Source organism: Periplaneta americana, chromosome 9 (genome assembly GCF_040183065.1).
Source record: "Periplaneta americana isolate PAMFEO1 chromosome 9, P.americana_PAMFEO1_priV1, whole genome shotgun sequence".
In the NCBI taxonomy this organism is placed as follows: Eukaryota; Metazoa; Arthropoda; class Insecta; order Blattodea; family Blattidae; genus Periplaneta; species Periplaneta americana.
Genome location: NC_091125.1, coordinates 153,292,407 through 153,307,452, shown reverse-complemented (window position 1 = coordinate 153,307,452; position 15,046 = coordinate 153,292,407). Strand labels below are relative to the sequence as shown.

At 37.4% G+C, this 15,046-nt stretch overlaps 1 protein-coding gene across 1 annotated transcript in view; it reads left to right on the top strand.

Annotated features, from left to right (window-relative positions):
* The window catches only part of LOC138706618 (chromatin assembly factor 1 subunit A-B), a 479,650-nt gene that overhangs the window by 398,576 nt on the left and 66,028 nt on the right, over nucleotides 1–15,046 (top strand). The window contains exon 3 of the mRNA XM_069836134.1: nucleotides 13,017–13,437. Coding sequence (XP_069692235.1) covers nucleotides 13,017–13,437 — 421 coding nt within the window. The remainder of the gene's footprint in view (nucleotides 1–13,016; nucleotides 13,438–15,046) is intronic.

Here is a 15,046-nt window from a genome sequence, read left to right as displayed (position 1 = left end):
AATAAAATTAGTGTTTTAATTAGGCCTATCTATACAGAGATGGCTTGACTATGTAGCAACATGTCTCGCTGTGAATACATAAGCATTGGTATATAGCTGTCCCCACTGTTACTGTTAAATTAAATTATGATTTGAGCAGATAACGAAAATGCATGTATGTAATAATAATAATAATAATAATAATAATAATAATAATAATAATAATAATAATAGAAAAGTGCAGTACATGTAATTAACATTGTTAAACCTGTATTTCGCTTTTCATAATTGGCATTACTGAATAATAACATCCAATTTCTTTATTGCAGTAATCGATATTCATCTTCACAATGTCTGAATAGGTTAAGTATTCGTTAATATACAAGTATTAACATTTTGTGATCGAATTTTAGGGATATATTATTTACATTTTTATTTTATTCGCGAAATAGTCCTAATAAATGTCACATTACTACAGATAAAATCTGCCATCTCTACTAATAACAGAGTACAGAATCGCATTACGCGTATCTCCTTAGTAAGAGTTTTGACCCTTACTTACTTACTTACTTACTTACTTACTTACTTACTTACTTACTTACTTACTTACTAAATTTTAAGGAACCCGGAGGTTCATTGCCGCCCTCACATAAGCCCGCCATTGGTCCCTATCCTGAGCAAGATTAATCCAGTCTCTATCATCATATCTCACCTCCCTCAAATCCATTTTAATATTATCTTCCCATCTACGTCTCGGTCTCCTTAAAGGTCTTTTTCCCTCCGGCCTCCCAACTAACACTCTATATGCATTTCTGGATTCGCCCATACATGCTACATGCTCTGCCCATCTCAAACGTCTCGATTTAATGTTCCTAATTATGTCAGGTGAAGAATACAATGCGTGCAGTTCTGTGTTGTGTAACTTTCTCCATTCTCCTGTAACTTCATCCCTCTTAGCCCCAAATATTTTCCTAAGCACCTTATTCTCAGACACCCTTAACCTATGTTCCTCTCTCAAAGTGAGAGTCCAAGTTTCACAACCATAAAGAAGAACCGGTAATATAACTGTTTTATAAATTTTAACTTTCAGATTTTTTGACAGCAGACTGGATAATAAAAGTTTCTCAACCGAATAATAACAGGCATTTCCCATATTTATTCTGTGTTTAATTTCTTCCCGAGTATCATTTATATTTGTTACTGTTGCTCCCAGATATTTTAATTTCTCCACTTCTTCAAAAGATAAATTTCCAATTTTTATATTTTCATTTCGTACAATATTCTCGTCACGAGACATAATCATATACTTTGTCTTTTCGGGATTTACTTCGAAACCTACCGCTTTACTTGCTTCAAATAAAATTTCCGTGTTTTCCCTAATCGTTTGTGGATTTTCTCCTAACATATTCACGTCATCCGCATAGACAAGCAGCTGATGTAACCCGTTCAATTCCAAACCCTCTCTGTTATCTTGGACTTTCCTAATGGCATACTCTAGAGCAAAGTTAAAAAGTAAAGGAGATAGTGCATCTCCTTGCTTCAGCCCACAGTAAATTGGAAACGCATAAGAGTTTTGACCCTGGATCTACAATATGAAAAGTGGCTGCTCTTCCTTTCTGACTGTCGCTGCACCTCAGTAGTGTTTACACTGTGTACCAGCCGCCGTGTTTCTGGATTTGCATGTATCTGCAATTCAGGTTGGTCTAGTGTCGGACCTTAATAAGGAAGGCAATGAATTTTCATGTTACATAAATACAGATGACGTTACGATTTCAGAATGGATTCGAGAGTGACGGGTTGTGGGGGCGTGTTCAGGCCTGCGTTTGAGAGCAAGGCGTGATTCTTGATGCAGATCTGTATTATGTAGTAGCCTACGCTGGCAGTTGTGTGATGATCTATGACAATGAACTCGCGTCCCTAGTTTTGACTGCGGGTCTTGAATTATTCAACAGACTCAGAGCCGCGGCAGTGGATTTGTGGAAACAGATTCTCGTCTGTAAGACGCCAATTAGTGTCACAAGAAATATGAAAGTTAAATTTGAGCAATTTGCAGGCTGATGTCGCGAAATGATTGTGGAAATCCCCTGAGCGTTTTTTCTCCATTTGTGTGTTGGGCACTTTGCTAATTTTCGTGTACAGTGAAATCTGTATTTTAGAAGGGTGATCGCTCAATAGAGTAAATACCTTTGTGAGAGATCGTGCGTATTTGCTTGTTTTCCGCACAAAACCAATACGCGTTAAGTGTGAAATACCACATTCTGTATTCCCAACGTAACACACATAACAATTTCCCTCTTCTTACCGCTTAAGCGCCACATTCATTTTACTGCTTTAGGCTTTTAACATATTATTTTTAGAGACGTTTAACATAGTAATAATTATAAATTGGAAACTTACCACTGCAATTTCACCTAAATTGCAATGTTAATTATTGTTTTTAAATATTTGCAAAAATTAAGTAAAGTCTACTACTCCACGAAACTTATTGCATTCCTGATACAAGTAACATTAAGGAAGGCGTGAAAAAATCAACAAGATTCCAGATGCCGATGTTATTACTGCAATGTGTTATATAAATAATATTGTTAAAATATTAAAATGAAAAATAAATCATTACATAACCTTACCGTTTGTTTTAAGTTCGCATTTATAGACTGGGAAAAAAAAAAACACAGACGTATATCACGGCCTGCTGGAATATAGTAAACACAGAAAACATTTTATAGCAACAATGTTGAAGAAAGCTATTTTGGTTTTCCGAAGTTGCCGTCATTAAACAGAAACCAACATGGAGATTTCATTGCAACTAATTAGAAATTCGTCTTTCAGGTATGTAATAAACGATCTTCGCACAAAATAATGTACGGTACACGAGCGGTATGTTTGTTTTCATGTTGTCGGAAATTAAAAAAACTCAACTACGTTTCGCTTTTTCAATCTTTTCCTCGAACATGAAAACGTCAACATACCGCTCTTGTAACGTATATTACTATTTTACACAAATAAGGAGTTAACGTGTCAAAAGTCATAGTAGGGTTTTCGAAGATTCAATTTTATGAATGAATAGAGATATAAAATACAGGGTCCGGAAGAATTATCTCCCCGATTAGAAACATAAATAACAAGAGTAAGATAAGCGTGTATAAAAATGGTACTCGGGAGGAAATGAAACACAGAATAAACATGGGAAATGCCTGTTACTATTCGGTTGAGAAGCTTTTATCATCCAGTCTGCTGTCAAAAAATCTGAAAGTTAAAATTTATAAAACAGTTATATTACCGGTCGTTCTTTATGGTTGTGAAACTTGGACTCTCACTTTGAGAGAGGAATATAGGTTAAGAGTGTTTGAGAATAAGGTGCTTAGGAAAATATTTGGGGCTAAGAGGGATGAAGTTACAGGAGAATGGAGAAAGTTACACAACTGACATAATTAAGAACATTAAATCCAGACGTTTAAGATGGACAGGGCATGTAGCACGTATGGACGAATCCAGAAATGCATATAGAGTGTTAGTTGGGATGCCGGAGGGAAAAAGTCTTTTAGGGAGGCCGAGACGTAGATGGGAAGATAATATTAAAATGGATTTGAGGGAGTTGGGATATGATGATAGAGAATGGATTCATTTTGCTCAGGATAGGGACCAATGGCGGGCTTATGTGAGGGCGGCAATGAACCTGCGGGTTCCTTAAAAGCTAATAAGTAAGTAAGGAAGTAAACATAATAATAATAATAATAATAATAATAATAAGTAATAATAATAATAAATAATAATAATAATAATAATTTATTTTAGCTGGCAGAATTAAGGCCGTAAGGCCTTCTCTTCCACTCGATCAGCAACAAGTATACATACATATGTATGAACTTACAAATTACAAAGAATACAACAATTTGATTTGGATAAAAGTTACGTATATACAAGAATTACTTATCAATTAACCAGTAAATTACTATGAACTGTTAATTAAACAATGAAATACAAACTGTGTAGCAGAATTAAACTAAAATACGTAGAATGTTAATATATTTCAAATAATGTTAGATAATTGGAAGAGATTATTGAGAGACAATTTTGAAAATACAGCACAATCAGGATGCATGTCTAAAGAAAAAAGTTACCATATAGTCAGTGACGGTTAAGTGAGTATAATTGGAGTGAATTGCTAAGAAGGATATCCTTTAAGCTATTTTTAAAGATGTTTGTCTTGCAACCCCTAATACTTTGTGATAAGGAATTCCATTGTCGCGAGGTGGTTACTGTAAAAGATGATGAATAACAAAATGTTCTGTTAAGAGGTATACTTAGCGTGCCACAGATAAGTGATCTGGTATTTACGTCGTGGTTAGAGTAGCCTATAGATAAGAGAAACGAGACGATATGGTATTTTGGTGTTGAGGTGTGCAGAAATCGAAAGAGTAAAGACAAAGAGTGTAAAGTTCTACGTTCTTTGAGTTGGGGCCACGAAAGACTTGCGAAGAACGGTGATATGTGATGATATCATCGGATGTTGCACGCGTATCTGAACTCGCTGTAACTTGACTGACAGTTCAGAACTTAGGTCACTTAACAGAACGTCACAATATCTCACCCTTTTTCCCTGTGCTCTTCATTACATTAGTCCAGTCATGTCAATTGATGCCCATAGGAGCAAGCGCGCGCTTTAGAGCTCAGGAGAGCCTGAGCGCTTTACAGCGGATAGGAAAGAGACAGACGAAAGAGGTAGTATATACCGCTTGGTCGAGCTATATTCAGGGATGGCCAGCACTGATTCAATAGATAAAGGGAAGAGAACTTATTAAAACTGTATCCATGGTAATTTTTAGATTTGTCTGAGAAGTATAAGTGCATTATAAGAATATAAGTTTTAATTTTAATGCCCATTTTTCACAAGTTTGATTTTTTTATTCCAAAGAAATATTTTCTCAACTTTTTTTATAGAAAGTTGAAATTTTCAGATATAGGCCTATTTATTTAGTAGCTTTACAGAATATTTTCGTAAATAATATACCGTAAATACGTATTACTGGAGAGAGTGTATTGACCATTTTGAAAATATTCGCATGGAAATTATTTGTAAGGAAATGAATTAACAAAGCAACTGCTGTTACATCATAAGCAAAAGATACGTGCCCATGAGTTGTAAAAATGTCAGCTCTATAGCTTCAACAATTTCGAGAAAATAATTTAATATTCTTATGATAGGAAGTTGCTCATCAATTTCACTTTAAAAGCATAATGCGATAAGAGTTTTGTTATGTAATATTAGTTACACTTAAAACATATACAGCACCTAGGTAACTGCTTTGTACTGTAATATTGTTTTGATTAGTTTATTGATTACTTTTATAAAGCTAAAGGTACCATCAATATCAATTTCAACTTACCATGTTATACTCAATCTCTTTTTTTTTGGGGGGGGGATATCACTTTCTTTATGAATGATGTGTTTCATCCATTTAGTTCAGTATAGTTGTACTACTATGGAATTTATGTGAATATTCCTTCTTAACTCTTTATTATGTTATTAACATTTAAAACACAACTGCAATATTAAGAATTTGGTATTAGTACTTTTGTTTTACAGACAGTATAGATAATATCAAACAGAAAGAAGTCATATAAAAATAACGACATAAAATTTCACGTGCCGCTTGAAGTTTGTGCACTACTGTTTTCTTAATCATATACACAACCGTTCCTCTTTCCATACTTAGCGCTTGATGCCCGCGCACGACGTCAAGGTCAGAAAAATGCGCTTGCTTTGACATCACTGCATTAGTCTTTCTTCTATCACAAGTCACTTCACATAATTCTTGTGTTCGCTTCGTCTGCGATGTCCGTCGCGCTGACCACATTACCCCATCCTTCCAAACCCTAAACTGGCTACGGCTTAACGAACGTAGAAATTTTCATTCTCTTGTTCTCCTTTTCCAAGTCCTTCACACTTCTACACCTACCTACCTTGCCACCCGTTTCAGTTACCTGTCAACATATCATAATCTCTTCACACGCACGCAAAATAGCCGCATACTAGCCATACCAACACATAAGACATCATCGTATTCATCATCATACACAATCTCGCTTTCGCGCTTGTAGAATACCCTACCCAGTGACATCAGAGACTGTCGGAATTTAGTAGCGTTCAAAAGCAAACTTATTAAGCATTTTCTTATTGCTTTTATTAGTCTGTTAATTCTTTTAGTACTTTGATTTTTATTGTATTTGTAAATTCAATATTAATTGTAATTGTATTCTTAATATTGTAGTTGTAATCCCCTGGTAGAGGGGAAGAGAAGGCCTGATGGCCTTATCTCTACCAGGTTAAATAAATAAATAAATAAATAAAATAAATACATTTTAAAATAAATAATTAATATTTTTTGAAGAAATTTCGAACAATGAAATAGAAATTGTTTACTGAAGGGACAGTAGATTTTTACCAAAAGCACTTACCTTGTCTGAACTGCTGTTACTTTTAAAGTTCTGTTGTTTTAAGTGTTTTGTGAGGATGTGCCCTGCCTTTGAGGTCAGTGCTATTGTTATGAATATCTCATACAAGCTCTGTACGTTGCAGCAAGTGGTTTTATTTCCGTCTCTGTGTGCAAAGTCGAATCTCTAGACAAACGTTGGCACAGCGCTCCAATCAAAGTCAAGGCGCAATTAAGCCAGAACAACAGCCGCCGTTTCTTGAACAGCCACTCTGCCGAGACTCCCCCCCCCCTCGCCTCACGTAATTGCCATGGTAACAGCACTCCGCGATGAGAGGCCGGGCACGCCGGTTAAACCTCACAGCCAAATTTAATTTCAAAATTAGAGATGATTTGAGTTAGGGAGGAACAAGTGACGGTGCTGTTGCTGGGTAGAGAGCGGAAGGAAAAATAAATGAACGAGCAGAGAAACAAAGGAGGAGATAAGAAACGGAAGAAGTAGTGAAAACAAACGTGGGAAGAAAGAAACAAGAAGTAAAATTGCAAAAAAAAAAAAAAAAAAAAAAAGTAAAATGGAAAAATTTAAATAAGGAATAAGTAAATAAATAACAACTTCACTATGTTAATATTGTATATTTATTCCAACTCAACAATGTAACTTTTATTCAAAGCAACAATAATTACTTTCTATAATTTAGTTTAAATACTCCCGTCAACAATGGGATTTCCACTCCACACAATAACACAGTATTCGTTATTGCACTCCACAGAAGACAATGACAATTTACTTGGATTATTGAGAACAACAATGAACTGTTAATTTTAACTAATGTTCACAAAGCACTATTTACAAATCAGAACTGTCAGTTCTCAGTTCACAGTTCGTTTGCCTTGGCTAGTTCTTCTAGCTCAGTCACTCGAGTTCACAGTATCTCGAACCCCAGACCTTCAGAGACAGTCCACTGAACTTCGAACTCAGGTCCCCCAACTTCGGTCCACTGCACTCGAACTCAGGGCTTCAGATGCTCACACAGCTGCGCACACACTCAAGTCGAACTCCGGTCTCAAAGCTGGCTTCACTGCTACACAAGACTGGCTTACTGTCCAACGACTACAACAACACTGCTCAAGTTCATTCGCGTGTCGTAATTTATAACCAAACCATAGCTACGAGAATGTACGATGCTAGAAATTTCCACGGATGTCCAGAGATAGCACTCTCGAATTCTCTGGACTTCTCCCCTCTCTGCCGCGGTCCCTCTCTCTCCTCTCCTCTCTACGCCACAGCACATGCCCCAGGAAGCAGATGCGCGCGCAACTTCCGCGCCGAACTACGGCCGACCTTGCCTTCTTCTGCCGGTCATGAGATCGAATCTTACGTGGCTGTCACAATATTTAAATCATGGTATTATTTTACCGAATTAACTAGTTTCGATGTTATATCCATCGTCTTCTAAATTCTGAATTAAATATTTAAGGATCGTAATTGGTAAACAGAACATTAAATCCAGACATGGGCAGGACATGTAGGACGTATGAGCACATCCAGAAATGCATATTGAGTGTTAGTTGGGAGGCCGGAGGGAAAAAGACCTTTGGGGAGGCCGGAGGGAAAAAGACCTTTGGGGAGGCCGAGACGGAGATGGGGGGATAATATTAAAATGTATTTGAGGGAGGTAGGATATGATGATAGAGACTGGATTAATCTAGTACAGGTAGCCAAATTTAATTTCAAAATGAGAGATGATTTGAGTTATGGAGGAACAAGAGACGGTGGTGTTGCTGGGTAGAGAGCGGAAGGAAAAATAAATGAATGAGCAGAGAAACAAAGAAGAAATGAGAAACGGAAGAAACGTCGGAAGAAAGAAACAGAAGTAAAATTACAAAAAAAAAAAAAGGTAAAGAGGAAGAATATGAATAAGAAATAGTTCGTTCCGCAATTAGCTGTAATTGTCCAATTATAAATAAATCTTCAGAAATTAAATGTTTACTGATGAATTATTAATTTGTTTAGAGTAAATAAATAACAACTTCACCATGTTAATATTTAAATTATGGTGTTACTTTACTCAATTGACTAGTTTCGATGTTATATCCATCGCCTTCTGAATTCTGAATTAAATATTTAAGGATTGTAATTGGTAAACAGAACATCAAATGTAGACGTTTGAGATGGGCAGAACATGTAGCACGTATGGGCGCATCCAGAAATGCATATAGTGTTAGTTGGGAGGTCGGAGGCAAAAGACCTTTGGGGAGGCCGAGACGTAGATACAAGGATAATATTAAAATGGATTTGAGGGAGATGGGTTATGATAGTAGAGACCCGTATTCATAGACATTTTTAGCGCAGGCTTCCGGTGGATGATCAGCGTTTTTCGTATTCATAAACCAGTGTTAGCGATAGGATATGATTTGAATTCTGTACTAGTAACCAGTGGATAGCCGGGGCTAGCTTAGTACGCTCGTAGCGCGTGCTGCGAAATGTCTATGAATACCACCCTGAATTAATCTTGTTCAGGATAGGGACCGATGGCGGGCTTATGTCAGGGCGGCAATGAACCACCGGATTCTCTAAAAGCTACAAGTAATTAAATAAGTTAATAAGTAAGTAAGAATGGGTATATGAGTGGACGGATGTTGCACAGACTGAATGAATAAGTTAATGAGTGGATGACTTAATGAACTAATAAGAGAATGAATATCTGAGGAGAGAATGAGAGAAAAGTTGAATGAATGAGTGAACGGATGTGTAAACCGATAAATTATTATTAAAAGAGTGTAAAGAATGATGCACAAGTAAGATAGGGGCTGCGAGACAATAAACACTTTTAAAAACAGCTTAAAAGATAACCTTATTAGCATTTCACTCCAATCATACTGATTTAAACTATCACTGACTACACTGTTACTTCTTTCTTTATACATCATCCTGATAGCGCTGTATTTTCAAAATTGTCTCATAATAATCTCTTTCTATTATCTAACATTATTTGAAATATATTAACATTCCATGTATTTTAGCTTAATTCTGCTACACAGTTTATTTCAGTGTTTAATTAATAGTTCATAGTATTTTGTTGTTTAATTCGTAAGTAACTCTTGTATACATGTAACTCTCATGTAAATCAAATTGTTGAATTCTTTGTAAGTTCATGCATATATATAATATATACTTTTTGCTGGTTGAGTGGAAGAAAAGGCCTTACGGCTTTAAATCTGCCAGCTAAAATAAATCATTATTATTATTATTATTATTATTATTATTATTATTATTATAGAATGGATAATAAACGAGAGAATGGATGGAGGAGACAAGTTGGTGAATGAGTGAATGGACACATTAATGAATGAGATAATTCGTGAAGAAAGGAGCGAGACAATGAATGAAATGATAGAGACAAAGGATGAATGGGTGAGAAGGGGGAAGTGGAGTGGTGGAGCATGTGGAGACAAGAGAACATCGAGAGCGCATTATGCTTGCATCGGCTCTCGAAGTAAAGAGCCCTCGAGTAACAGGATAGTCGGTGCGTGGGGTAGGCTCAAGTTCTGAGGATTGTCATCCTGCCTGGAGAAGACAGGCGACCAACGCGAGAATATAAATAAACTTTACATACGTAACTTTCATAGCCATTGTCACTGACACTAGACACGTTTTTTATTATTCAGTTACCTAGGGATTTCATCTCATCATTACGCCTTCCTTGTAGGCACAGATTTCTGAAAAACAAATCTGTGCTGTATGAGGTATACACCGGCACGTAGAATATGTCACTCAGTTTCCGAAATAAAACTACAATTGTGTAGTTTACAAAGGAGAGTATGAGTCTATGACAGTGATGTCAAAGCAAGCGCATTTTTCTGACCTTGACGTCGTGCAAGCGCTAAGTATGGAAAGAGGAAGGGCTGTGTATATGAATAAGCAACCTGTTGGATTAAGAAAACAGTGGTGCACAAACTTCAAACGGAACATGAAATTTTATGTTGTTATTTTTATATGGCTTCTTTCTGTTTAATATTATGTATATTGTCTGTAAAACAAAAGTACTAACACTGATTTCTTAATATTGCACTTGTGTTTTAAATCTTAACAACATAATAGAGAGTTAAGAAGGAATATTCACTTAAATTCCATAGTAGTATAATATTATACTGTATTAAGTGGATGAAACCCATCATTCATAAAGAAAGTGATATTCCAAAGAAAGAGATTTTATATTGATGGTATCTTTAGCCTTACAAAAGTAATCAATAAACTAATCAAAACAATATTGCAGTACAAAGCAAAGTTACCTAGGTGCTGTATATGTTTTAAGTGTAACTAATATTACATAACAAAACTCTTATCGCATTATGCTTTTAAGGTGATATTTGTGAGCAACTTCCTATCATCAGAATATAAATTATTTTCTCGAAATCTGCTGAAGCTATAGAGCTGACATTTTTATAACACATGGGCACGTATCTTTTGCTTATGTTGTAACAGTAGTTGCTTTGTTAATTTATTTCCTTACAAACAATTTCCATGCGAATATTTTCAAAATTTTCAATACACTATCTTCACTAATACGTATATACGGTATATTAGATTTACGAAAACATTCTGTAAAGCTACTAAATAAATAAGCCTATACCTGAAAATTTCACTTTTCTATACGAAAAGTTGAGAAAATATTTCTTTTGAATAAAAAAGCAAACTCGTGAAAAATGAACATTAAAATTAAAACTTACATTCTTATAATGCACTTATACTTCTCATACAAATCTAAAAATTAACATGGATACAGTTTTAATAAGTTCTCTTCCCTTTATCTATTGAATCAGTGCTGGCCATCCCTGAATATAGCTCGACCAAGGGGCATATATTACCTCTTTCGTCTGTCTCTTTCCTTTCCGCTGTAAAGCGCTCAGGCTCTCCTGAGCTCTAAAGCGCGCGCTTGCTCCTGTGGGCATCAATTGACATGCCTGATTTATGATAACAGAAGTAATATTAATACAGGGCATGCAATATATTTTCTCTTCATAGGAAGCGTCATTCCGAAATTAGGACCAACTCACAACAAATTTTCCACTAAGTTAATTCAAAGTCTATCCTGCCCCTACCATCATATCCCACTTCCCTCTAATACTCGAAGAACCAAATCTCATAACCTTATTCCATTGCTATGGTCGCACCAAAGAATCAGTCCCATTACAAGGTTTATGTTGGGATTTTGTAACGAGCTCTTTTGTACAGTGATGGGTTGTTAGCCGTTTGCCCAACCCGCAACCTGGAGGACCACACCTTATCGGCTGTCCATCACTTAGCGAGAGTTAAAACAATTTATATAAGGGAATAGTAACCAGAAAAAAAAGAATAACTCGGAGTCCACTAAAAAGTTCGTTCTATCGCAGACGACACAACCGCCATATTGATATGATGTTATGCATTATCGAGGGGGGGGACGAAGCAGAAAATATACATCCGAATATCCTCTTCGAATGTTCTAAAATGCACCAGAGGAAGATAATGCTGAAAAACAAAATATCTATGAGACAAACTATTCCTTATTTCCAGAATAAATACAAAAATAATATTATAATATACGAGTATTAGGCCTAATCAAATTTCACATATAGGACTTCCCTTTGGTGCTAGTGGTATTACAACAAAATTGAAATATCTTTTTTCTTAGGCTCATCTTGTAGAAGCGGAAACCTCATGAGAATGTGTGTGTGTGCGTGTCTAATGCCTACCCACTTCACTTTGTCTGATTCGGGTTCCGCATACTGTGGAGAGGTGGCAGGACTGTGACCCATTTTCAAGTTGCACACCACATCGGCGGGCCACGTTATGCATGATGTGTATCTGTGAAGAGTTAAGTCGTGTACTATGGTGTGTGTATTTGTAAGTGTAGTGTAGGGAATGGGTGAGAATGATGATGAAGGTAAGCAAGGGAGAAGGGGAAACCCGGTGTCGGCACGTAGCCTACTCCTGTCGAATAGCAGGCTTAACGTCCCCATCCGACGGACGAATCACTATCAACAGTGACATATGCCTTCTCTTCATATGGACTGCGGAGAGATTTGGAATTTAACCCAGGGCATATTGCTGCACAATCTAGTGATTAGAAGTTGTGCACCTCCATCTGTTGTACAGTAGTCCTGAGGTAGAAATTTTACATGAAAATTCCTGACCCCACCGGGAATCGAACCCGGGGTTAGTCTGGATGCAGACGCGCTACCACAAAGCTAACTCGGCGGACCCTCATGAGAATGTAGCCTATGTGACATAAGTAAAGTTTAATTTTCAGTCCTACAGAATGTATCTGTTATGGCAACAATGATTATTATTAGAGGAGAAAAATTCGCTCCGGCGCCGGGAATCGGACCTGGGTCCTTGGTTCTAGGTAACAAGTGCACCTCCGGTGCTGTGGATTGAACTTCGGCGTAGCTCAATGGTTAGAACACTTGCTACGTAGAACCAAGGACCCGGGTTCGATCCCCGGCGCCGAAACGATTTTTTCTCCTCTAATAATCACTATGTGACATAGTTTTATGTTCAGTCAGCTTTGTTTCTTCCTGATGTAGGCTACATACGCGTTGTTTTATTGTGCGTTCCAGTGCGTGATCTGCGTGAACGCCAAGGCCACGATGCAGACGTCGCCGTGCGGCCACCGCGTGGTGTGCCGCAAGTGCTTCGTGAAGACGATCCAGATGGCCGTGTCCCAGCGGCTGCTGCCCCTGCGCTGCGTCATCTGCCGAGCCAAGATCCTGCGCCTCAAGCAGAGCGGGGCGGCGGCAGCGGCGGCGGCGGCGGGCAGCGTGCTGCTGGGCAACAAGTCCTGGGTCATGCCCAGCTCCGCCTCCACGTACTCCATGGGCGCCAGCAAGTGGGTGGTGCCCGGCTCGGCGTCCAGCTACTCCATGGGCAAGGCGTGGGTGGTGCCCAGCTCGGCGTCGCAGTACTCCATGGGCAGCCATGGCTCCGTGCCCAACTCCGCGTCGCTCTACTCCATGACGTCCGGCTCTTCTTCCCTATCGGGTGAGTCCTGCCTGACAGTCTTAAGAGCCTTCTGGTAACAGATTACGATGGGAGATTTCTCTTAACATTTTAGTCTCGGGGTCTTCATACCTGGCACCATTGGACTTTAAAATTATTCGCAACGAAAAGCAGGGAGAATTTCAAATAAATAAATAAATAATAATAATAATAATGTTTTGCTTATTCTGGGATAGTTAAGGCCGTAAAACTTTGTTTTCCACTGAACCAGAACTGATGTACTGCGTGTTCAGTTCAAAGCGTGTCATGGCTCGCTGTATGTCATGTGGCTAGCCGATGAGCCTAGAGAATTCAATCTTCCTACACTTCCGCAGAGGCGTATTACCTATGTGCCAGAGAAGTTGCCTAGCAAGTACGGCGTTCATTCTGAAGAGTACTTACCGATACGTACGGTAACGCCGGTAGTAGCAGGAATGTGAACTGTTTGGAAACACGTACTGAGGTGAGTTTTTTTGTTACTCTCGGGGTATGGGGAGAGGTTTAAGACGATTACTTACGTATTTGTTGACATTAACTACGACGGTCAACATGGACACGGAGCATTTGATTTGTATTGTGGGATGTTGCCGTACGCAACCGAAGATAACAAATACCCTGCGTACGACTTACCCGTGCAAAACACAGTCGAAAGAGGTTATGGTAGCACACAGACCGTACAGACCGCCATCTGTTGCTACGACGTACAGTTATTATACCATACACGTTCTCAAGTTCAGATTGAACGCCTTAATTAATGGGCAACTTCTCTGACATAAAAGCTGAAACTCACTTCAAATCGCTGACTCACAACAGTGACGTTATGAAACACTTCGAAATGAACAACCAGTATATGAGTTTAAGTGTAACAGTGAAAATTTTCGCCAATATTCACAGTTAACTAATTTTAAATAGGTGATGACAGATATACAGGGTGTTTCAGAAATACTTTTACAAACGTTGGGGGCATGTACCTCAAGTAGCAATTAATATGTCCTTCGTGCTATCCGCCGACTACTAATAGTTTAAATAAACTGAATATTAATTGCTACTTTGCACTGTATTTTACAGAATGTTTACTTTAGCCCTCATTACCCATTTTTTTACTTACTCCACTTCTGCTCTGAACGGCTCATTTAATCATAGTAGTAATTTAGGCCCAAGAATATATAACAAATTTATATTTAAATATCCTAATTTTGTCAATTCTAATATTTCTAGTATTAAATTTAAAAAGGTATGTATGGATTTTATAAACAATGAAAAATTGTAAATTTAAATTTATACATTCTTATTGTGTAGTAGATATAAGACAAATTGTATTATATACTTCTTAATTTCAATTCAGGAATCCGCCCCTGAGCACGAGTTCTTCTCTTTCAGGGGTGAGCTAAAGTTTTACCTGTTTATATTATATTTTATGTTACAATTATTAGCAAAATAAATAAATAAATGAATAAATAAATAAATAAATGAATTAATGAATGGATGGATGAATGAAAGAATGAATGAATTAATTAATTAATGAGTGAATAAAATCGAAATAATAGCCGTCCAAATCTTGAATTTAAAATATCGGCATCCTAATCAATTCAAATGAACAAAAAAGAAAATG